Consider the following 23755-nt stretch of genomic DNA (forward strand, 5'->3'; position numbering starts at 1 on the left):
TTGGGCTCTTTTTTTTTTTTATTTCATGATGACTTCAGAAAGAAAAAACAGCATTGTTCTGTCAAAAGGACTTTATTATTAATCCACAGAATGAATGAACAGTTTTCCTCATGCTCTGACAGAAAATGACTACAGATGCACTCTGGTGTACAGGTTAACAATGAATGAATATTTTTACACAATGTAAAAGTCACAAACACAATCCAATGGACTGTATAAAAAAAAAAAAAAAAAAGGGATGGTATTCTACACTTTTTTAACTCTAGTCAGTGACTTGTCTATCTGTCAGAAAACTGCAGTATGGTTTACTGGGGTTTCTTATCAGGATATTTAAGAGCTATAAAGAATCTGGTTTCATGAAACAGCACAATCAGGAGATGTACATAGAAAATTGAGTTGAATGGGAAAGAAAAGAGCCATGTGTAGTTGGTGATTTGGCTCAGGCAAAGATAGTCTCCTCCCTCCTCTTCTTGGTAAGGATAGTGCCAGGCTTGTGCTGGGCATCAGGGTGATTGGCCAGCTCGGGCGGGCAGGTGGACACCGGGCTCTCTAAGATGGCCTGTTTCAGGTCGTAGAACACAGAGGAGTCTTCTTTGGTCAGGAAGGTCATTGCCACACCACTCTTTCCAGCACGACCTGTTCGGCCGATACGATGGATATAATCTGGCAAAAGGAGCAAAGTCAAACATTAATCTTTAAGCAAAATGTTTACTTTTTATCCAGTGTAAATAAAACATTTATATTTACACTATAAAACATTGTAATAAGATTGAGCTACATACTATAAACAGATCAAACTGTCTAATGCCCCTTATTTTTTCAACCTCGGTTGCACCCAAACGATCTAACCTTTGTTTATTAGGATGCATACTGATCACAGAGAAACAGGAAGCCCCATATCATAACTGCACAACAAAAACTGAGAGCAAAGGCGCAAATGTTGAAGGCTGAAGTCACAGAGCTGTTAACACTCACCCTCGATGTTCTTGGCCATGTCATAGTTGAGAACCATGGAGACGTCATGGATGTCGATACCTCTGCCTGCCACATCTGTGGCCACCAGGATGTCTTTGGCTCCAGCCTTCAGGTTGGACAGGGCGAACTCTCTCTGCTCCTGTCCTTTACCACCGTGAAGTGTACAAGCGTTGTACTGCAGGGGAAAATAGAGGAAGGGAAAGATTGATAGTTCATTTTTGATTACATCTGGTAAAAGTTATTTCAAAACAACTAGGATGAAAAGAATGTATAGAACAAAATGTTTCCACTTATGGTTCACAATGTACATAAAATCAACACTAGATTTTTGTGACTTTCAGTTAATGTCTGTCAGCATTGAGGCCATCTATATGCTAATGTTCTCCTAAACATTTTAGCAGCTATACACATTTATATGAAGTCTTTCTCTTTCAGGAAAATATTGATGACTCATCTTGCACTACACAGATTTTTGTCCAATTAAATGCTCTATAGAATGAGAATGTTCCTCCCCCTGCAAATGACCAGCCAGTAGAAAATCATGGTTTATGGCTGTGATGCAAACCAAATCCCGCCCAAACTTCCCGTTCAACACGGGACAGAAAAACCTCATGGCATATTTTTTTTTTTATGATAATAATAAACACTGTGTACTTACGCCCATCTTCTCCAAAGACTTAGCCAGAACATCACAACCCTTCTTCTGGTTAACAAAGATGATGATTGGCGGCTCAAAGCCACTCGCCAGAACACCCAACAGCTTCTTCCTGTTTACATAACACAGAGAAAATGTTTAGTTAAGTAAAATTTGTCATCTGCTCATGTATGCATATAAAAGACTACTGGTTAATGTGACCTCGCTCTGACCTCTTTTCACCCTCTGACATGAGGATGACCTTCTGTTCCACTCTCTCGTGAGGTTTGCCTGCAGAACCGATGTACACCACCGCGGGGCGCCGGAGATAACTCCTGGCCAAACGCTCCACTGCTGGAGGCATAGTGGCCGTAAACATGACGGTCTGGAGAGATAAAAAAAAAAAAAAGGCGATAACATGAAATAAAAAAAATTAAGCGGGGAAAAAGAGGAAAAGAAAGGTTTAAAAAAAGATGTTTTTCATTTCAGAATGTATAACTGATCCATTTTTACATCATTTTTTATATCAAATGGATTCAAAAAGGCGATTCAGAGTTTTAAGATAAGGGTGTGATGACTGTATCCGTTACCTGTCTGTACTTGTGTTTGCCAGACTCAAAGTTCTGCATCATTTTTTCAGGGTCCTCAGCATCATCTGTGTCTGGCTTCTGATTGGTCACAGGAATGTATTCTAGAATCTTCTGTACATCAGGTTCAAAACCCATGTCAATCATTCTGTCGGCTTCGTCCAGTACCACATATGTGCACCTGCTCAGGACGAGGTATCGGTTCTCTAACACGTCGATCAAACGACCAGGTGTGGCTATGACAATCTGAGGAAGAAGATAAAATTAAGATCAGGTCTAGAAGCATATGGAGTGACATCTATTGTGAATGTATATCATGATAAATATTGATATTGTACAATATGAAAAAGAATATCGTGATAATATTTTTGGCCATAACGCCCAGCTCTAATTTCAATCCTTTTTTACTATAAATCTCCACTTTAATTTTCAGAATGTGGAAGGGGAGATTTATAGTAAAAAAGGACGTATCTGTTTCTCACCCACACCTATCATATCACTTCTGAAGACATGGATTACTTTTATGCTGCCTTTGTGACTTTTGGAGCTTCAAAGTTCTGGCCACCATTCACTTGCATTGTATGGACCTACAAAGCTGAGATATTCTTTTAAAAAAATTTTGTTTGTGTTCTTCAGAAGAAAGAAAGTCATACACATCTGGGATGGCATGATGTTGAGTAAATGATGAGAATTATCATTTTTGGGTGAACTATACCTTTAATAAAACTAGAAGAGAGATGATAAGAATATGCACACTTTAACTATACATTCACTTATTTTGTTTTTAAAGCCTGTCAGGGATAAAGTTCCCTTTGTCACACAAACAAAGGCAGTTTAATTCTCACCTCACAACCCATTCTGAGTTTGAACCCTTGATCTTCTCTGGATATTCCACCAATAACAGCCACCGTCCGGATCCCCAGCGGTTTGCCAAATTTAATGGTCTCCTCCTCGATCTGCTGGGCCAACTCACGAGTGGGGGCCAGAATAACAGCATACGGTCCCTGATCGGAGTCCTCAATTCTACAGTCAACACGCAGATATGGTTAACGGAGACTTTTCCACATTTGATCTGATTATGCAAAACAAGTGTTGCCGTGTAAAAGTATGACAGAATGGTAGTTGGTTAAGTGAGCTCTCACCTGTCAATCTTAGGCAGAGTGGTAATCCAGACCAATAATGGAATGAGGAAGGCGGCGGTTTTACCGCTACCAGTCTCAGCCACACCGATGATGTCACGGTTCTGTAAACCAATGGGAATGGCCTGTCTCTGGATAGGTGTGGGGTCCTGATTAAAGGGGAAGAAAAATGTAATTAGTGGTAAATACATTCAAGGTACACACGTAACATGTAGCCAACCATTTCATAACTGCTCAGAGAATAATTCTGTACATTATAAGTAAAACTCGCCAGAGATAATATAAAGGGGAAAAAACAGACCACTCGTTGGGCAATGAATGGGAGAAATCTTAACAGGAAGTATGGCAGCTTTAGAAATGAAAGTCCTGCCTTTCAATAAAAAGACCCAATCGCCTTTTTGATAGAGGCATCGCCTGTTTGTTTACTCTAACGGTACCAGCCTGAAAAATACTGTGGATTACACTAAAGGAAGAATTACAATTTGTCAGATTTTATTGCTAGTTTAATTTGTTTTATTTATTAATCTTAAAGAGTTGTCAATTTCAATATTTCCCCATTCAAGTTGATAAGGAGCTGTACTTGTTTCCCTATTGCTTACATAGAAAATATCGGAGTGAACTGACTCGACTTTTAAAAGAACATTGAACTTGCGGGATCATATCGTAATTGAAAAATGGACCGAACACATAGGAAAAAAAAAGCACATTAATCTGTTGTGCATAAAACATGATGGAGCTGACCTTATAGCCACACTTCTCGATGACCTCCAGAATGTGTGGCGGCAGCGCATACTCCTTCCAGTTGCGGATGGGGTTGGGGATCTTGCCTCCTTTGGTTGTGATGCTGTAGTCTTCTCTGAAGATTCTCCAGTCTCTATCCGTCATCTCATCTAGCTTCTTCTGAGACCAGTGCCTGTCATCCCAGCGCTGCTTAGCCTCCTTCTTTCGGACCTTCTTGAGACGCAGTCTGAAGAAGACACAATTCATTAACATGAAACTTTAAAGTACAGCAGATCTGGTTGAATTAGAAACGTAAATTAAGCAGAAGTTAATTAATATACATGTGTATCATAGGTCAAATGATAAGTGTGTGGCTTACTCCTCCTGCTCTTTCTCCTCAATGGTTCGTCTCTTCTCCATCAGGTCTCCATAGAAATGAGACTGATCTCTCTTCTGCTGCTTGAGGTCAATGCCGGCAATGAAGCCTCTGCCATAGAGCTGAACTTGATGCTTCTCTTTATACCTAAACACACAAACAACAGTTAAACATGCACACTAGGACTCTTTTTACAACTCTTTATGGCTTTTCTATCACACATACTGAATGAACAGCAGAGACTATTTAGCAGAGACAGACCAACGAATGGGAGAAATTAGAACGCCCAACAGATGTAGTAAAGGAAGTCCTGCCTACAGACATCCTACAGACATCACCTGTCAGTCAACCCCAGAACATGCATGCGCATTATGCTGAAGCAGGCTGAACCAGCCTGAAAAATAGTGGGGTTTTTTGCGTGATCTGAGCTAAAGCAGCACAATTTATGATATCATTGTCATTAGATTTTTCTTCATTTACTGCCCTCAGCAGTCTGTTGCCAAATGATGAGACTTAAGTTTTCACAGACATTTTAAAGGTGGCATAAATGCAATCCAATAACTGGTCTTATATATGGTCTTATATAAGGCCTGAGAGCAAAAACAATGCAATAAAATGAACAAAATAATGTGGACTTATAATTGTAAACTACACAGCAGTGCGGTTATTTGAGCTGTCCCAGGAGAGACTCACAGTGGATTGTAGTCAGTTGATGTGTCTTCAGACGCATCCCACTCAAAGACGAACTTCCTGTCATTCAAATGACGTGTGCGTCGACGTTTCTTCATTCCACCAAGATAACGCTCCTAAAGACAAAATAAATCTTGGTTCACAAGTCATCAGAAACACATAACCACTAAATATTTTTTTTTGTCCACCCACTGTTTACCTCACAATGAGTGAAAAGTGTTAAATGGTTGATGTTTCCTTTTAAAAATTTAAATAAATCCTGTTTTAAAAAAGATTACTCTAAAGAATGATGCTTGTAAATGACTGATTAGTTTGAACCTTTATGGCTTGCAGCTCTTTTCCTTTGTCTTTTTCCTCTCGAATCTTCTGCCGTCCATCATCTTCATCATTCCCATTGTTCTCCCTCTCCATTCGCTCCCTTCTTTCCCGTCGCTCTCTCTCCTGAGGATCCTCTGCAAGTTCAATCAATCCATTAATGAATCAATTCATTGTTCAGACATGACTGCGCCAATGACTTTCACCAGTGCACAAAGTCAAAATGTAATTAAAATTATTTACCTCTTTAACACGTTCCTGGTCTTATTGTACATGATTCATTGGTGCTATTAATATTATTTATTATAGATTATTTTCTCAAATGACTTTCCTTTTCAGCTGATATCACCAAGCCCTTTTATTTTTTCAACCCCTTCCCTCCAACCACCTGGCATGTAACTGGTAAGTCTGGTATGTAACGCCCACTTTTCACAAACCAATCAATTCCTGATGGTTAAAATCAAGTCCTGCCCAACATATTTTCTCACTGAATATCCCGTTGCACTCTGAAATACGTCACATAAACGAAGTAAAATGGTTTGCAAACATTGTTTCATGTTGACTTTAAATACAAACACGTTTCTACAGATGTCTTTAACCCTCCAGTCTCTCACCAAGCATCTTCCTCCCAGTGTCCTGAAACACTCTTCGTTTCTTCCTCTCCTCCTCCAGCTGTTTTCGGCGCTCCTCTGTCTGCTGCTCCCTTCGTCTGATAGCTTCAGCTTCCCGCTCTGCTTTAGACAGGAACTTGGGCTGCAATGGGAGGATGAGTTTAGAGGTCAACCGATAGTGAATTTTGCCGATACTGATAACTAAGGTGGTGGAAAAAAACCAATAGAATTTAAAATCAATTTACAGAATGTTAATCAATTTTTTTTCTTTTTTTCCTTACTGTGACAGGCACAGACAGAGGCTACACGCATTCAAAATGAATGAAACTCCAGAACCAAAATCCCAATAATAACCTGAAAAAAATATAACGCACGACTTTTAACTATCAACAGGCCCAAAATACACCAGGGACTCTTATTTTGAGATGAAATGTATTTAACATGAGTATTTAACATATTAAGTTTTTTATAGCCTGTGTATTCATCAGATGAAGGGTTTTGTGTATATATACACACCTGTTTCAGTGACGTCACTTTTCCCAGGCAAGTCTGTTGTGTGACCAGCGAGTGCACACACTGACCCCATAAACATCTCTCATTCTGAAGTTACAAATGTTTGTGTTGTGTTCTGCTCTGATTTGGTCACAATATTACAAAACTCATCTGTATGAATGTAAGACCTGCTTTTAACATGAAGAATACACAAAGCAACTGAGACATAGTAGTGAATAAGAGTAATATGTTTACATTGTAGTCTGGCAGTGTGAATAAAGTCTGTGCTTCATGATCTTATGATGTGTTGTTTATTGACTAACATTAGTCTATACACATTAAATATATACTATATCACATTATAGTGCTTTTTATTTATTACAACATGTTACAATTATCACATACCTTTATTCAGTCTGGGTGTTATGAATAACATTGTCCTATGTGCATTTCCAGTTTAACTGTATCCGAATAGATGATGTTATAAATATAACTGACACGTGTACAGATAACTGACATGTCTGATTAAATTAGCAAAGACCCACCAGTGTTTTTATCCCCACTCTCCCCCTTCATCGCTGCTTAACTTTGGCGAAATTAAGCCGTGTCACTTGAAAGATAAAACTTTATTGAAAGAAAATTACATTTTGGCTCTGGTAATTAAACTGCTGTATCACCTATGCAAGATTTATAAATAGAAAAAAAAATTCACCGACTTTTGCCGCATCCCACAGTGCAGCACAATGAAGATATATGGAATTTTGTTCACAAACATGGCGGCGCAGTCATACAGTGACGTCACATGAAATAGGTCAATATATCTATCTATCTATCTATATACACACACACACACACTCACTCACTCACTCACTCACTCACTCACTCACTCACTCACTCACCGGCCACTTTATTAGGTAAACCTGTACATCTACTTTTTCATGTGATTATCTAATCAGCCAGTCGTGTGGCTGCAGTGTAATGTATTAAATCATGCAGATATGGGTCAGGAGCTTCAGTTAATGTTCACATCAACCATCAGAATGGAGAAAAAATTTGATCTCTGTGATTTGGACCATGGCATGATTGTTGGTGCCAGATGGGCTGGTTTGAGAATTTCTGTAACTGCTGATCTCCTGGGATACAACAGTTCTATGCAGTAAAGCATTTCTGAACACACAACATGTCGAACATTGGAGCAGATGTGCTACAGCAGCAGAAAACCCCTCTGGGTACCACTACTGTCAGCTTAGAACAGGAAACTGAGGCTGCAGTGGGCACAGGCTCACCAAAACTGGACAGTAGATGATTGGAAAAACATCGCCTGGTCTAACAAATCTGGATTTCTACTGAGGTACACAAATGGTAGGCCCACTGCAGCCTCAGTTTTCTGTTCTTGGCTAACAGAAGTGGAACTCAACGTGGTCTTCTGCTGTTGTAGCCCATCCCCCTCAATGTTCGACACGTTGTGCATTGAGAGATGCTATTCTGCTCACTAGACTTACCACGATGTCATAATTTTCATAACGGTGAGTATCCGCGTTCAAATCCGGTTATACCGTTAGTTGGACGCTCAGTGGTGCTATGGTGTAATTGTCGTTGTTCGGTGGTCTATACAATAATATAAGGCAGCTTGATTTCAAACTTTTAATTTTATTTAAACTAAATGAAAATTAAACTGAAAAAATAAAGTGCAATCAGATTAAACTGTGTTGTTCAACAAACCTCAACCAACATAGGCTATGTACAAAACAAACATGCCAAACAATAAATATGTACAGCATGTCCACCTTTTCAGGCTTGAGCAGTGATCTCTTGGGGGGGGTCACTTCATTCTGTTCCATTTCAGACGTGGTGCTTGTTGCGCAAATGCACAAATATTTTTTGCCATGTTTGCCAGCAGTGGTAATGCAGCTCGTTGGCTTTCCATGGGAGATGTCACTCTTTTATGGGAATCATACATTCATTCATTCCGATAATGATCTTCTTGGCGCCGAATGCGCCTTGAGCTAAAGCAACATAAGATGCAACAAGCAGAATGCAGGTGTATCGAGATGTGTTTTGTTATTTTTTAACTGACAAGCTGCCAGATGTCAAAGAGGTCCGATTAGAACATAATTACATTGAAAAACAGCACTGATGGACACAAATACGCATTTGTTGCGAACAGCCCCAACAAATAGGCCTAATGGAAAAGGCTACGACCAGGGAGAAAGAAAAAAAATATCCACGTTTCCTTCTAATAAACACTACCTTTCCCAAAAGAACGAATCAATGGAGCTATTTTTTCCGTTAAAGGTTTTCTTCCCTGTAATGAATATGCCTTTTCTGTTTTTAAAGCTCAACGAAAAGAGCTCTCCGTTTAAAATTGGGCTCATCCATTTATAGTATTTGACTACCGTGCTAAAATGGTATCACTAAAAATTAATTTGACCTTTTAGGTGTCTTTGTACATGTCAATGATGTTTTTTGTGTGTGTTGTTTTTTTTTATAGAAAAGGCTTTACATGAATGTAGTGTATTTCTCTTTATATTACAGTTTTTTTTAAAAGTGCTGCAGTTTTTCCTCACAGTCATTTGAGTCTCTCTCCATCTTCCGTCATGAATATGTGTTTACTGGTGTTTTGGAATCACAATGAAGGAAACTATTATCATGCACTCGAATGCTATATTTTTGACTAAATATTTGACAAAATTCTCCTACTTTTGATGGAAACATGACAAAAGACGTGCACAGAGTGGCATTGATCTAGGGTGGACAGACGTCCCGTTTTTCCTGGGACAGTCCCGTACTTAAGCACTTTTTCTAGTGTCCCGACTTATTCTGGTAAAATCGTGTTTTGTCCTGTATTTCCCCTCTCCTAAAATTTCTCTATCGCATATGTGGCTTTCTCAGTCACGAGTATTCTAATCAAAGGTAGCCAAAGATACGGCTTGTGAAACCAATAAAATTACACCGTGTTATTTGAAGTACATGATTGGATTAAACTATCCAAACACAATCCCCTATCAATAGACATCCAGTTAGTGAACTGATTGAAGAATCAGTTGGAAAGGCCACACCGATAAAACTGTGGCTGGAAAAATGTCAAGGAAGCGTACATGTACTGTACATTAAATGAGTATCGTCAAAAAGAGTTTACATTTCTATAAAAGGAGTCACAGACAGAGCCTAGTAAAGTGAGGTGTGAGATTTGTGGAGCTCGCTTTTCCATCACCCGTGGAGGCCGCGCTGACATCGTGCAGCATGTTCATACAAAAAAGCATGTGGATGCTGCTAAAAGTGTGCCACACCAAGTGTTAGCGATTTTTTGTGAAGCAAAGTTCTGAATCTGACAAGGTGCATGCAAGTGAAGGACTTTTTGCTTATTCTGTTGTGCATTGCCATTGTTTCAGGTCGGCTGACTGCACTGCGAAATTGATCATGAATTTGTATGAGCCAACATTTTCTCCTGCCTGCACCAAATCTGAAGCTGTCATATGCAACGTACTCACTTGTGTGCAGCTGGACTATCAGAAATTACTGCAGCATGGCAACACACATTTCCTCTCTCTTAGTCCAGCTCTTGAAAGAATACTACACATTTTCACTCAAGCATTCAGCCACTTTTAACTGTGCACTGGAGATAGTAGAGCAAGACAACACATCAGCCACAGAAGACGCTTTGCACATTCATGACCTGAGAAAAGTCTTGCAGGCCAGGCTGGAGGAATCATTCATACCCTCTGACATTAAAAAGCAGTTGGATGCCCTGGTTGAAGCTGGTGACATGCTGGTGACATGAGCAGAGTATTACCACGCTCTTTGATGAGTGGGCTTGCATGAAAACATTGTCACTCGTCACATCACTGAGTGGAACATGAACAAGATGGCCGTGTCTGAGAGATGGACAGACATTTTCCATGAGCTGGAGAGCAAGACCATCAACTTCAGAGTCTTAGCCAAGGTTGCGGAGTTTGTTTTATGCCTGCCTGGGACATCTGCATCTGTGGAGCGTGTGTTCTCATTAATGAACACAGCATGGACACCAGATAAATCTCGACTCAGTGTAACAGTCATGAAGGCAATGCTTTTCGTATGTCTTAATTTTAGACTGGTCTGCTCTGCATTTTATGATAAACTCTTGAAAGACAAGGGCACACAGAAAAATTGCTGCCAGTGAAAAGCGACTTTATGTAGGCAATTCTATTCGTTTGGCAATTGATACAGGAACTGCTGTCATTAAGTAAGTTTCTTTCATAATGTTTACCGGTATAAAATTTTGCACCAGTGTTGCCTTATGTACCGAGTATAACTGGTAACACCGTATACCGTGGCAAGCCTACTGCTCACTACAATTGTACAGAGGGGTTATCTGAGTTACCGTAGCCTTTCTATCAGCTCGAACCAGTCTGGCCATTCTCTGTTGACCTCTTTCATCAATAAGGCGTTTTCGTCCACAGAACTGTCACTAACTGATTGTTTTTGTTTTTGGCACCATTCTGAGTAAACTTTAGAGACTGTTGCACATGAAAATCCCAGGAGATCAGCAGTTACAGAAATACCCAAAACCAGCCCATCTGGCACCAACCATCCTGCCACAGTCTAAATCACTATCATCAAAATTTTTTCCCCATTCGGATGGTTGATGTGAACATTAACTGAAGCTCCTGACCCATATCTGCATGATTATATACATTACACTGCTGCCACACTATTGGCTGATTAGATAATCACATGAATAAGTAGATGTACAGGTGTACCTAATAAAGTGGTCTGTGAGAGTGTGTATATATCTATATACAGTTGCAATCAAAATTATTCAACCCCTCCCAAGACAGTAAGGATTTACAAAGGCAAGCTTTTCTGATGACCCAGAATTTTTAAACTTCACATCTATATCAGTTGAGTGACACATTTAAAGTCATAGTGTGAATATATAATGTAATATTTCTAAATAGCAGGATTTTTTTTTTTTAAATACAGCCATGTCATAATTATTCAACCCCTATTGCATGTAGCTGTTCCTTAAATATGTAAGGCTACACAAGTAATTGTTTTAAAACAAAATTAAGTCATCAATCTGCAATGGCACTTAAGTTTTAAAATTTAAGTTTAGCATTGTAAGCAAAAATGTATTTCTATGCAAAAAATGCAATTTAATATACGCCTCAAAAGCTAATGGAGGAGATTATTTCATTACACAAGAAAAGACCATGGCTAAAAGTACATTTCCAAGGCACTTCAATTTCCAATAGCCAAAGTTGGCAGCACCATTCATAAATTTTTTTAATATGGTACAACAGCAACCTCCTTGGGGTGTGGAAGAAAGCAAAACTTCACCAAGGGAAATGTTGACTTGAATATTCAAGAAGTAATTAGGAAAGACCTGTGGAGTCCGGGAAGAAGGTTTTATAGATGTATGACACTAAACAGAAAATGAGTTTTAGACCCATGGGTCAGCAGTACATCTGGAGTAAGATGACAAGGTGATGACAAGAACAACACCATCCCCACAGTCAAGCATGGAGGTGGGTCAGTCCTGTTATGGGGGTGTTTTGTGGCTGCAGGAAACAGCTATCCTGACTATGTGACTGACACCATGGATTCTTTCAGGTATCAGGCCATTTTGGCATGAAAAATGTGATGCCTTCGGTGTGTAAATTGAAGCTTGGTGATCACTGGACTTTCCAGCAAGACAATAACACCAAGGATACATCCAAGTTGTCTAAAATCTGGTTCAGGGATAGGTCGTGGAATGTCCTTAAATGGCCCTTTCAGTCCATCATTAAAATCCCATTGCAAACCTTTGTTGGGATTTCAAGGAAGCAGTGGCAGCACAGAAACCAAAGAATGTCAATGAGCTGGAAGCTTTTGTTCATGAGAAATGTGTACAAATTCTAATAGAGAGGTGTCCGAAGCCTGAGAACACTAACCTGAAACATTTATTTGCTGTTATTAAGGATAAAGGATGCTCCACAAATGATTGACTTTGGGGGTTGAATATTTTTGACATGACATTTGTGGAGATAATTAGTTATTTTTTTATTTTAAAATTTGGGTAAATTGAACTTTGTTCTCAAAATCACTCAAATGTGTATTAAAAACTTACTTTGACTGTTTACTGAGGTTTTAGTTGATGTGTTTTAATTCACATCACCAGAATGTATTGCTGGTCAGGGGGTTGAATAATTTCGATTGCAACTGTATATATATATATATATATATATATATATATATATATATATATATATATATATACAGTTGAAGTCAGAAGTTTACATACACCTTAGCCAAATACATTTAAACTTAGTTTTTCACAATTTCTGACATTTAATCGTAGAAAACATTCCCTGTCTTAGGTCAGTTAGGATCACTACTTTATTTTAAGAATGTGAAATGTCAGAATAATAGTAGAGAGAACGATTTATTTCACCTTATATTTCTTTCATCACATTCCCAGTGAGTCAGAAGTTTACATACAATTTGTTAGTATTTTGTAGCATTGCCTTTAAATTGTTTAACTTGGGTCAAAGGGTAGCCTTCCACAAGCTTCTCACAATAAGTTGCTGGAATTATGGCCCATTTCTCTAGACAGAACTGGTGTAACTGAGTCAGGTTTGTAGGCCTCCTTGCCAGCACATGCTTTTTCAGTTCTGCCAAATTTTCTATCAGATTGAGGTCAGGGCTTTGTGATGGCCACTCCAATACCTTGACTTTGATGTCCTTAAGCCATTTCGCCACAACTTTGGAGGTATGCTTGGGGTCATTGTCCATTTGGAAGACCCATTTGCAACCGAGCTTTAACTTCCTGGCTGATGTCTTGAGATGTTGCTTCAATATATCCACATAATTTTCCTTCCTCATGATGCCATCTATTCTGTGAAGTGCACCAGTCCCTCCTGCAGCAAAGCACCCACACAACATGATGCTGCCACCCCCATGCTTCACGGTTGGGATAGTGTTCTTCGGCTTGCAAGCCTCACCCTTTTTCCTCCAAACATAACATTGGTCATTTTGGTCAAAAAGTTCCATATTTGTTTCATCAGACCAGAGGAAATTTCTCCAAAAAGTAAGATCTTTGTACCCATCTGCACTTGCAAACTGTGTTCTGGCTTTTTTATGGTGGTTTTGGAGCAGTGGCTTCTTCCTTGCTGATCAGCCTTTCAGGTTATGTCAATATAGGACTTGTTTTACTGTGGATATAGATACTTGTCTACCTGTTTCCTCCAGCATCTTCACAAGGTCCTTTGCTGTTGTTCTGGGATTGATTTGCACTTTTTGCACCAAACTACATTCATCTCTAGGAGACAGAATGCGTCTCCTTCCTGAGCGGTATGATGGCTGCGTGGTCCCATAGTGTTTGTACTTGCATACTATTGTTTGTACAGATGAATGTGGTACCTTCAGGCGTTTGGAAATTGCTCCCAAGGATGAACCAGACTTGTGGAGGTCCAGATTTTTTTTTCCTGAGGTCTTGGCTGATTTAGTTTGATTTTCCCATGATGTCAAGCAAAGAGGCACCGAGTTTGAAGGTAGGCCTTAAAATACATCCACAGGTACACCTCCAATTCAGTACGCCTCCTGTCAGAAACTAATTGGCTAATTGTCTAAAGGCTTGACAACATTTTTTGGAATTTTCCAAGCTGCTTAAAGGCACAGTTAACTTAGTGTATGTAAACTTCTGACTCACTGGAATTGTGATATAGTCAATTAAAAGTGAAACAATCTGTCTGTATACAATTGTTGGAAAAATTACTCGTGTCAAGCACAAAGTAGATGTCCTAAACGACTTGCCAAAACTAGTTTGCTAATATTAAATCTGTGGAGTGGTTAAATTAGTTTTAATGACATCAACCTAAGGGTATGTAAACTTCTGACTTCAACTGTGTATGTATGTATATGTGTGTTTATGTATATATATAGATCCTACTGAGACCTCGCGTCCACATGCGTGAACATTACGTTTTGGCTTTGCTAAAGGCTATGCATAATTTAATTTCATTTAAACTGACTGATCTCAGTTCAGGAAACTCTAGGCTGCCATAAAAGGGTTAGACTTTTGACGTACGGAGTCATGTGACAAAACAACATGATCTCAGCAGAGTTTGTCTTTAGGAGAAATGGCAACAAAACTACATCTGGTGAGAAACTTCATTAAGTTTCTACATTAAAACCTGTTGGAGTCAAGAGTAGAACCATGAAACGGCACGCTGTTAAGCAATGACCACATATGTGGACTATAGGCTCATTTTCCTTAAATATCCTATATTCACTGTGCATTATCACATTGAGAATCAATGGAAGCTTTCAAAAGCTGGTAAATGTTGTATACGGCTGTATGTGGAGATAGGGTGAAAATATGTTGCATTTCAAACTGTTCTGAGACCAGTGCAGACAGACAGCACACTGGAGGTTAAGTAATTCACTAATTAGGGAGCATCCTATAGCTTTCCTATGCAACTAAGTGCATTCACTCCTAAAATCTGACCAAAAGTTCAGTTTCAGGCTGCAGATGATGTTAGGACTACTCAACATGTTTGGCAGACATGGACAATGGTATTCAGTACATAGATTCAGAATTTATAATGCTACATTTTATTTTAACATTGTTGGAAGCGATTGAATTATGCTGGCCTTTACTTTGAATCACAATTAATCATGCTCATTTCTGATGTAATGTCTGTAAAGTCTCAAAAACATGAATAACCAACACTCCTGGAAACATAATTTGATTAAAATAAAACAGACTTTCTATAGCTTGGTATTATTTAAAATTTCACAACTTAGTCCTGCTGTCCACATATGTGGACATACATTTTTAGTAAAACTATTTGGTCTAAAATAGGGGTTACCAGTTACAAATCAAAAAGCAACTACCGGCACCGATTAATCGTAAAACGGATTTCTACCTACCTCTAGAAGAGTTCAGGAAAAAAATATACAAGTTTAAAGAAAGAGCTAACAGCCAACAAGCCCACTACATCCATTTTTACACCAGCAGTCAAGTTTTGAAACACCTACTCGTTCTCTATTACTATTTTCCACCTTAATAATAGTAATAATAGTAGTCTACTATTCTACATTTCAGGTTTGAGACTTCTCTTATTTTGTTTTTATGAGGGTGAGAAAGTGCAATATTCTAAAAATTCCCCTGACATTTATGTTGAATATCTCTGGTGGGGGACCAGATAGGAACCTGAAATTTTCACAGAAATAAGTCCTCTATAGTAGCATTCAGTTTGAGATTCCACTGGTTACAGAGCTAGGGGTAGTAGAAATCTGGGGAAAAGCCTACTTTATTCATGCATTCTGAGAAATGAACAGATGTAATATATGCATAACAAATCATAAAAATGAACAGTATTTTACATGTTTACAAGTACATGTTTTATTAGAAATGTTACATATCTGTTAACATATCTGGTCCCCCACCAGAGATATTCAACAAAAGTCAGTGGAATTTTTAGAATATTGCACTTTCTCACCCTCATAAAAACAAAATAAGAGAAGTCTCAAACCTGAAATGTTCTGCATGCACACTATACTTACCTAGGTACCCCCTAAAAAAAAAAAGACAGACTCTTCCCATTATAAACTGACTCTAAAAGTGGATCTTTAAGCAATCTTGAGCATTACATTAAGACTTAAGTTCTAAGTATAAGGAACAAGAATGTGCAAAATGTTTATATACATACATACATGTACCTTATAATGTGCTCGAGAGATCAGTTTTTGTTCCAAGGAGTTTTTCACAAACAGCTGTATAACCAAAATTTGTTGTGTGCCATGACACATAGATGGCTGTCGTGGTTAAATCAAGTAAAATAAAAATAAAAAACTGGTGGTTTTGCAACACCAATACATAGAGGTAATGACTCAAAAAACAACAAAAAAACATTGGAAAATTAAAAATGGTCAAGCAACCAAATTAACCACCCTTTGAGATATTTGTGCTCTGCTCACTCTCTTAACCAACTTTATGCGGTATCCTACTGGGATGCTTTTTCAACAGTATTGTAGTAGTTCCCATGTATGCTGGCCATTTGTTGGCTGCTTTTCCTTCACTATCTGGTCCAGCTCATCCATCACAAAACCATTTAAGATAATGAGAATCATAAGTTTAGTTAAGGGTGTCCAAAATTTTGATTGGTAGTGTATACATCTTAAAATCTCTTTACCTTTGATTCTGCCTCTTCTTCTGCCTTCTTTTTAGCAAGCAGCTCTTCCAGAGACAAAGGCTGAACCTGAAAGTGTGCACACAAAGAGTATAAGGGAAAAGACGAAAGAATGCAAAAAAGCAACTTTCAAGTTTCAAATTAATTCTAGTGAGGCACCTTGTCTTTCTTCTTGTCATCTTCATCATCTTCCTCTTTTTTCCCATCCTTTTCTCTCTTTATCTTTAAATCCCTGGATTTTGGAGAAGTGCTCCTGAGAGGAGAGAGCACAAACTTTAATGCCACTGCAGCATTATCACGGCGAACATCAGTATCATCAACATGCAGTGTGTGGTCTCCATATATCAGGCAAATCAAGACAAGGTTGGTGAGGCAACTATGATTCAAACCTTGATTTTTTGGACCGGTCTTTGTCCCGTCTGTCCCTGTCTCTGCGGTTCCTGTCTCTGTCCTTCTCTCTGTCTCTTTCTTTGTCTTTCTGACGGCGATCTCTAAAGACAGAGAAAAGAGTAAACGTATGTTCATAACAACACTTTCCTTTACATGAATACAAGTTTCATTATTATTTGGGGTAAAGAATATACAGCTCTACATACCGGTCAGCAGATTTGGATCTGCTGCGGGAGCGCTTGCGTTCACGGGATCTGTGTCGTTTACGCTCTCTGTCGTGAGACCCTTTACGATCACGATCCCTGGAGCGAGAACGACTACGCTTACGGGACTCCCGCTCCTTCCCTGCGGTGTCCAGGTCCTTCTTATCAGAGGGATCACCAGCCATCTGGAAAACAGAGTAAAATGTGTGTTTGAGTGGAAAGTTATGTTGAAGTTTGAGGGTGGATTATGTGTGTAGATGCAAGATCGCAGGGGATGAGTAAAATGTGCATGCTTTCTCATAATTTGAACATTTGTATTTATTTTTTTACCACCACTGTGTGACATTTAACAGAATGCAAAATGTTTGATTTGATTTAATTAAATGGAAAATACATTTTGCATTGCTTAGGCAAGGTATAAGTCACATTAAAACACAACAAGTGTAATAATTACATTTATATAGCAGAGTAACTGTAAATGTGAAATATACCCCATAAATAAATCAATATTGCACTGGTGTATTAGTAATGTTGGTATTTAAACATGATAAACACACGGAGAGAAACAGTGACCGCGTTCAGCCCTGCAATGGCCTGCTCCCTCCAATAAACAAAGCCGTTGAAAACCTGAACGTCTTTATAAAATATAGTTTAAAACAGTTAAAGTTGCGAATAATATATCTAACCGTGCTTTGAATAAACGAGAATAAAATCCATATAATTCCTCACCGTTTGAGTTAAAAAACGCGACGCTTGCGAAGCCTGTTCGTTTTCCTAAGCCGCCATGATGCTTGACGTCACGCCAACACGTGACAGACTTCCTGTGAAGGATCATGGGAGTCGTAGTTTAAAGCGATTTGGAAAATCTTTAGGATTACAAATCGTCAAAGAAGAATAAACAAATAAATAGGTGACTTTATCATTAAACTCAAAACAGTGTGAACTAATAGAAACATCATTTTAATTGTATTATTTAATTTTGTTTTAAAAAGGTAGACACAAAGCTTGTCCTTTTTGTGACATTTTCAATTATGAATTGATAAGTAATTGACCTAAACAGTTTTACAGAGATCTACTAGCTGTTTTCTATGGATGAGTTAAAGGTCGACATGGAAAATAGCCTGTTTTCTTTTTGTTAGGAATATTATATTATATTATACAATTAATGTCTTAATTAGGATTGTACAAAATATATATTTAATATAAAGTTGCCTATTGCCTAGGTATGTGAAAGTTTCAAATTTGCTAGAGATCACCATGAAAGGCTTCTATTGTATGAATGCTATTCAGAGCTTGGCCAGAGGGCAGATCATTTTAACCACTGCCTATTCTGGAAATGTGTATTGGTATAGTAACCCAAACTGTGCTCTGTTACAGGCAATAATAGGCTATATTGTTAGTGGAGGGGGGGTTGAAGCACACTTGGACGGTCCACTATGGAAGGTGAGCAGGATGAGGGGAGATCATGGACGTGAACGCGAGAGGAGCACGCAGATGGAGGCGGGGGTTCTGCTCGGGATGCGGAGTGAGGAGGAGAGACTACAGACTTTCCAAAACTGGCCCAGAGATGCGCCGGTGAGCCCTGCGGAGCTGGCCCGGGCTGGGTTTCTCTATCTGGGATACAGTGATACGGTGCAGTGCTTCTGCTGTAATGGGATACTGAGACATTGGGTTGATGGGGATACCCCACTCGGGGAACATGAGAGACACTTTCCCACATGCGGCTTCGTGATGGGCAGAGATGTGGGCAATGTTCCGCTGGGTTCGACTGATTCTGTGGACGGACAGCTCTTGAGTCAACTGCAGCGGCTGTCCGTGGACGAACAGGCGGTGTCCGGGCAGGCGGTGTACCCGGAGATGGAGTCAGAGGACAACAGACTGACCACCTATCACAACTGGCCCACCGGAGCATCAGTGCAGCCGGACACGCTGGCGCGAGCTGGCTTTTTCTACACAGGTATGTGGCGATAAAGCAGGAAGCAAAGTTGGCTTAGAGTCTTTATTCTCTTATAAAGTTAAGATTGTCATTTTCTGTTCGGTTTCGATTTACCGAAGCAGCGAAACTTTGCCACTTTTCATTTCTGGACGCACAATCACGCGCCCCTGCAGTCACGCGCACTGTGAATGGGCGGAATGAACGAGAGAGCACGCGAGCGATGAACAGTTATTATTCTGAAAACAGCAATGTTTCTGGCTGTTGCTTAGTTTACTCAAAAATGCGTAACAATGCCTGCTACACATATATAAGAAAAATATTAAGTCCCTTAATATACAGTCAAATAGTAATAGAAATATGTAAAAGCTATTCAAATAGATAAAAGGTTATAAAAACGTTCTGTTCAGAATATGTTCATTGAATTATTTTAATCTGAAGCCACTATTTGTTTGTTTTCTTAAATAATAATAATAATAATAATAATAATAATAATAATAATAATATATATATATATATATATATATATATATATATATATATATATATATATATATATATATATATATATATATATATATATAGATAAACACACACATATACACATATATATTGCTGCCATAAAGTTTAGGTTAAGCAAAATCAAAGTAGTGCCAAAGTTAACTTCATTGTAAAGAATGTGAGGTTGTTACTTAAACAGTCTATTTATACCTGATCTCACCAATAGAAATAATTTTTAATTAGTGTAACATAATGTTTTCAGGTTAATTCAGTCAGTTTAAATATTACTGTATTTTTTACTTTAATTAAACCACTACAATAAATAGAGAATTAGTCAAGAAAAGAGATTGTCAAGTGTAGCCTGATAGTTTAAGAATCAGCCAAAAAAAAAATACCTGGTAAGATTTACTTCATTTTTTCCCACAAGTTTTTGCACACAGTTTTTCGTAGTAAAGTTTAATGGTATAAAATTAAGTAAAATCTACTTTATGACATTAAAAGTGCGTAAATGTAACTTTAACATTTCAGTTAATACAGTAACTTTTACTTACAAATCTGATGTACATGGTACTTAAATAAACTGAGTACAATTTAAATGAGTATTTTATATGAACAATTCACCTTTTGAACTTTCCTTATAAGCACGTTTAATCATGCACCACATGACATATGGAAACCTTCCACTGGGAAGCTTAATGCATGCTATATAGTCTGTAAGACAACATCACCTTGCATTACTGGCAATAGAAAGACGATAGAGAGCTGCACATTCAGACCTCAACACATGGTGCAGAAAACACGATGACGATAACAATTAACAGATAATTTTTTTGATCATGAACTTCAGACTTCACAAAACGTTTCAAAATGTAACGACAAAATCAACAATAAAACAAGTGTAAATAAACTTACAAACAGTGAAGTCATGCAAGTTCATGAAATATTCAAGCCTTGTGCATGCATAAATCTGAATAGATTTCACAAGTAAATTAAATAAGTACATTTTACTTAACTTTCCGAAGCTGAAATTTATTCAAATTAGCAAATAAATCTGACAAGGTTTTCTATTTTAGGACTGGTACATGATGACGCATTGTAAACATATCAATCATAAACAATATTTACTTATAAGCTAGAGCATTCATTTTTACATGCTTGAACTGAGAACAAATACTGAATTTACTTAATAATTTCAAGTTTACGCTTAAACTAACCTATTAGAAAATACTTAAAGGTGCACTCAGTAATTTTTTCCCCATTAAAAAAGTTTAACTCCTAAAGACATGAATTGTAATTTTGCGATATATGAAGGAAATCATGAGCACTCACATTAATAAAGACTCCAGTCATATCAGTAACCTTATAAAAGCTGTTTTATTCTACATGGAGAGGGTCCGCACATGGGGGCTGCCATGTTAGAATCACATGACCAGCCGAATACTACTCACTTAATCTCAGTAACCTTCCTGTTATTTGACACTTTCACTCATTGATTAAAGTAATCATGGCTGACTGTAAATACTACATTTCTACAATGATATCTGAAACTGAAAACTATTGATTTTATATGATGCTTCATCCAAGCCGCTAGGTGTCAGTGTAAGTTCAAGATTACACAAAGACAAAAGTTACTGAGTGCACCTTTAAACTTTTCTACTATATTTGCACTATACTATCAAAAAAGTCATTTATTTTAGTGTATTGGGGGAACGTGTTCCCTCAATGTCTATGCCGATTTTGGCCCGGCTGTTATAATGTAATGTAAAACATTTTTACAGTGCATAGGTATGTGTATTGTAATTGCAATGTATATTGTGGTATTGTGAGATGTTATTAACTGATTGTCTCTGTTTCTCAGGTCATGGTGACAATGTGAAGTGTTTCTTTTGTGATGGTGGTCTGAGGAACTGGGAACCAGGAGATGACCCTTGGCAAGAACACGCCAAATGGTTTCCACAGTGAGCACTGAATTATTGCTCTTATATATATATATATACATATAAACAGGCCACAAGAAGTTTCTGCAAAATTATATAATAATACAACACTATACAGTAAATGAATAATAAATACATGTTCACATTCTTAAATGAATAACTAGTGAGTTAAAGCCTAAAGGGATATATTACTTTATGTAAGCTTTTCTCAAGTAGCCATGTTTGATTATTGTTCATTTTGTCTTTTTGTCTTATGCTTCAAAAGATGTGAATATTTGCTTCAATCCAGAGGACGGGAATATGTGAGTAACATCCAGCAGTCGTACTTCAACATGACTGAGAGAGTGGTGAGAAATAGTGATGTAACTAATTAAAAGTTTATTGTATGTTTAACAAATAAGTCATTTTTGTAAGCCGTTCTGGGGTTTGTAACTGTTTTCTTTTTTAAAGGGTGGATCTCTGTCATCAACTGAAGGGAGTATTACCTCAGGTAAGTGAATAAAAGTATGTACAGGCCATGTGGCTTTTTATTTATTTATTTATTTATTTTTTATAAAAGAGGAAATAAAATGGGCCAGTCACTAAAGTGGGACAAGTGGGAGCTATAACAGTTGTTTAATGCTGCGTTCCATTTGTCTCGGAAGTCGGAGCTCCGAGTTATTTTCCGAGTTCCGAGACTGGAACTGACAAATGGAACGCCCCCCGATGTCGGAATTCCTACTCGGATAGTCGGACGAACTCAGAGGACCCTGAGTTCAGAAAGCAAGATGGCTACGAAGAGCATTGACTGTAGTATGCTGTGGGTTTAAAGTTTTTTTTTAGCACTTTTGTCTTTTTTGTGTCCAATTTAGTAAGTTGTATACACAATACTGTATTACCGTTGCCTATAGGCATGTTGCTACGATCCTGTTATGTGTGAATTACCACGTAATGTGTTGTTTATAAACTGGTACAGCTAAAATTGGCTTGGTCGCTGCTGCTACAAGAACAATGGTCAGTGTTGCTACAACAACACTGCCAAACATTACAAACCGTAAAACCGTTTACACATAACACAGTTTGGCAAATTTATATTGCAAATATACGTTTGTACTTCCATAGGGCATTGCCCTTTGTTTACACCGCTGGTTCGATTAAAACGTGGTTAACATGTTTTGATACAATCAAATGCGCGGAAACATTGACATACTTTTCCGCTTTCTGTCATCTTCCTCGAGGTCTCTTAGGTGAAGAGCATACTTATTTTGTAGCTCTCTGTACTCCAAAAGAGCTAGTGCAACAATTACTTTCCTGGAGGTGTCCATCTTTTTTTCCGACTTGTCGTGTTGTGAGTAAAAGGAACGCATCCATCTCGGATTTCTTGTTTTTTTTAATGGATATGACGTCGATCCGAGTCCCGAGCCCGAGTTTGTCCAGATACTCAGGTGACATTTCACCCCACACTTCCTGTAGCACTTGCCATAGATGTGGCTGTCTTGTCGGGCACTTCTCACGCACCTTACAGTCCAGCTGATCCCACAAAAGCTCAATGGGGTTCAGATCCATAACACTCTTTTCCAATTATCTGTTGTCCAATGTCTGTGTTTCTTTGCCCACTCTAACATTTTCTTTGTGTATTTCTGTTTCAAAAGTGGCTTTTTCTTTGCAATTCTTCCCAAAAGGCCTGCACCCCTGAGTCTTCTCTTTACTGTTGTACATGAAACTGGTGTTGAATGGGTAGAATTCAATGAAGCTGACAGCTGAGGACATGTGAGGCGTCTATTTCTCAAACTAGAGACTCTGATGTACTTATCCTCTTGTTTAGTTGTACATCTGGTCTTCCACATCTCTTTCTGTCCTTGTTAGAGCCAGTTGTCCTTTGTCTTTGAAGACTGTAGTGTACACCTTTGTATGAAATCTTCAGTTTTTTGGCAGTTTCAAGCATAGTATAGCCTTCATTCCTCAAAACAATGATTGACTGATGAGTTTCTAGAGAAAGCTGTTTCTTTTTTGCCATTTTTGACCTAATATTGACCTTAAGACAAGCCAGTCTATTGCATACTGTGGTAACTCAAAAACAAACACAAAGACAATGTTAAGCTTCATTTAATGAACCAAA

The 23755-nt window shown here is 38.2% G+C and overlaps 2 protein-coding genes across 2 annotated transcripts in view; one reads left to right on the forward strand and one right to left on the reverse strand.

Moving 5' to 3' along the window:
* ddx23 (DEAD (Asp-Glu-Ala-Asp) box polypeptide 23) lies at positions 1–18093 on the reverse strand. The gene is made up of 17 exons (XM_051661806.1): positions 18016–18093; positions 17290–17471; positions 17083–17184; positions 16853–16946; positions 16697–16762; positions 6051–6189; positions 5440–5573; positions 5125–5237; positions 4435–4578; positions 4077–4302; positions 3339–3484; positions 3042–3219; positions 2200–2442; positions 1843–1994; positions 1634–1742; positions 976–1150; positions 1–663 (listed from the first exon to the last, which is right to left on the reverse strand). The coding sequence occupies exons 2-17, from the start codon at positions 17469–17471 to the stop codon at positions 440–442; spliced, it is 2427 nt and encodes an 808-aa protein (XP_051517766.1). The 5' UTR covers positions 18016–18093; the 3' UTR covers positions 1–439.
* birc7 (baculoviral IAP repeat containing 7) overlaps positions 16991–23755 on the forward strand; it is a 12410-nt gene continuing 5645 nt past the window's right edge. The window contains exons 1-5 of the mRNA XM_051661820.1: positions 16991–17056; positions 18664–19243; positions 21579–21678; positions 21923–22004; positions 22108–22147. Coding sequence (XP_051517780.1) covers positions 17015–17056; positions 18664–19243; positions 21579–21678; positions 21923–22004; positions 22108–22147 — 844 coding nt within the window. The 5' untranslated portion in view covers positions 16991–17014. The remainder of the gene's footprint in view (positions 17057–18663; positions 19244–21578; positions 21679–21922; positions 22005–22107; positions 22148–23755) is intronic.

Source organism: Myxocyprinus asiaticus, chromosome 29 (genome assembly GCF_019703515.2).
Source record: "Myxocyprinus asiaticus isolate MX2 ecotype Aquarium Trade chromosome 29, UBuf_Myxa_2, whole genome shotgun sequence".
In the NCBI taxonomy this organism is placed as follows: Eukaryota; Metazoa; Chordata; class Actinopteri; order Cypriniformes; family Catostomidae; genus Myxocyprinus; species Myxocyprinus asiaticus.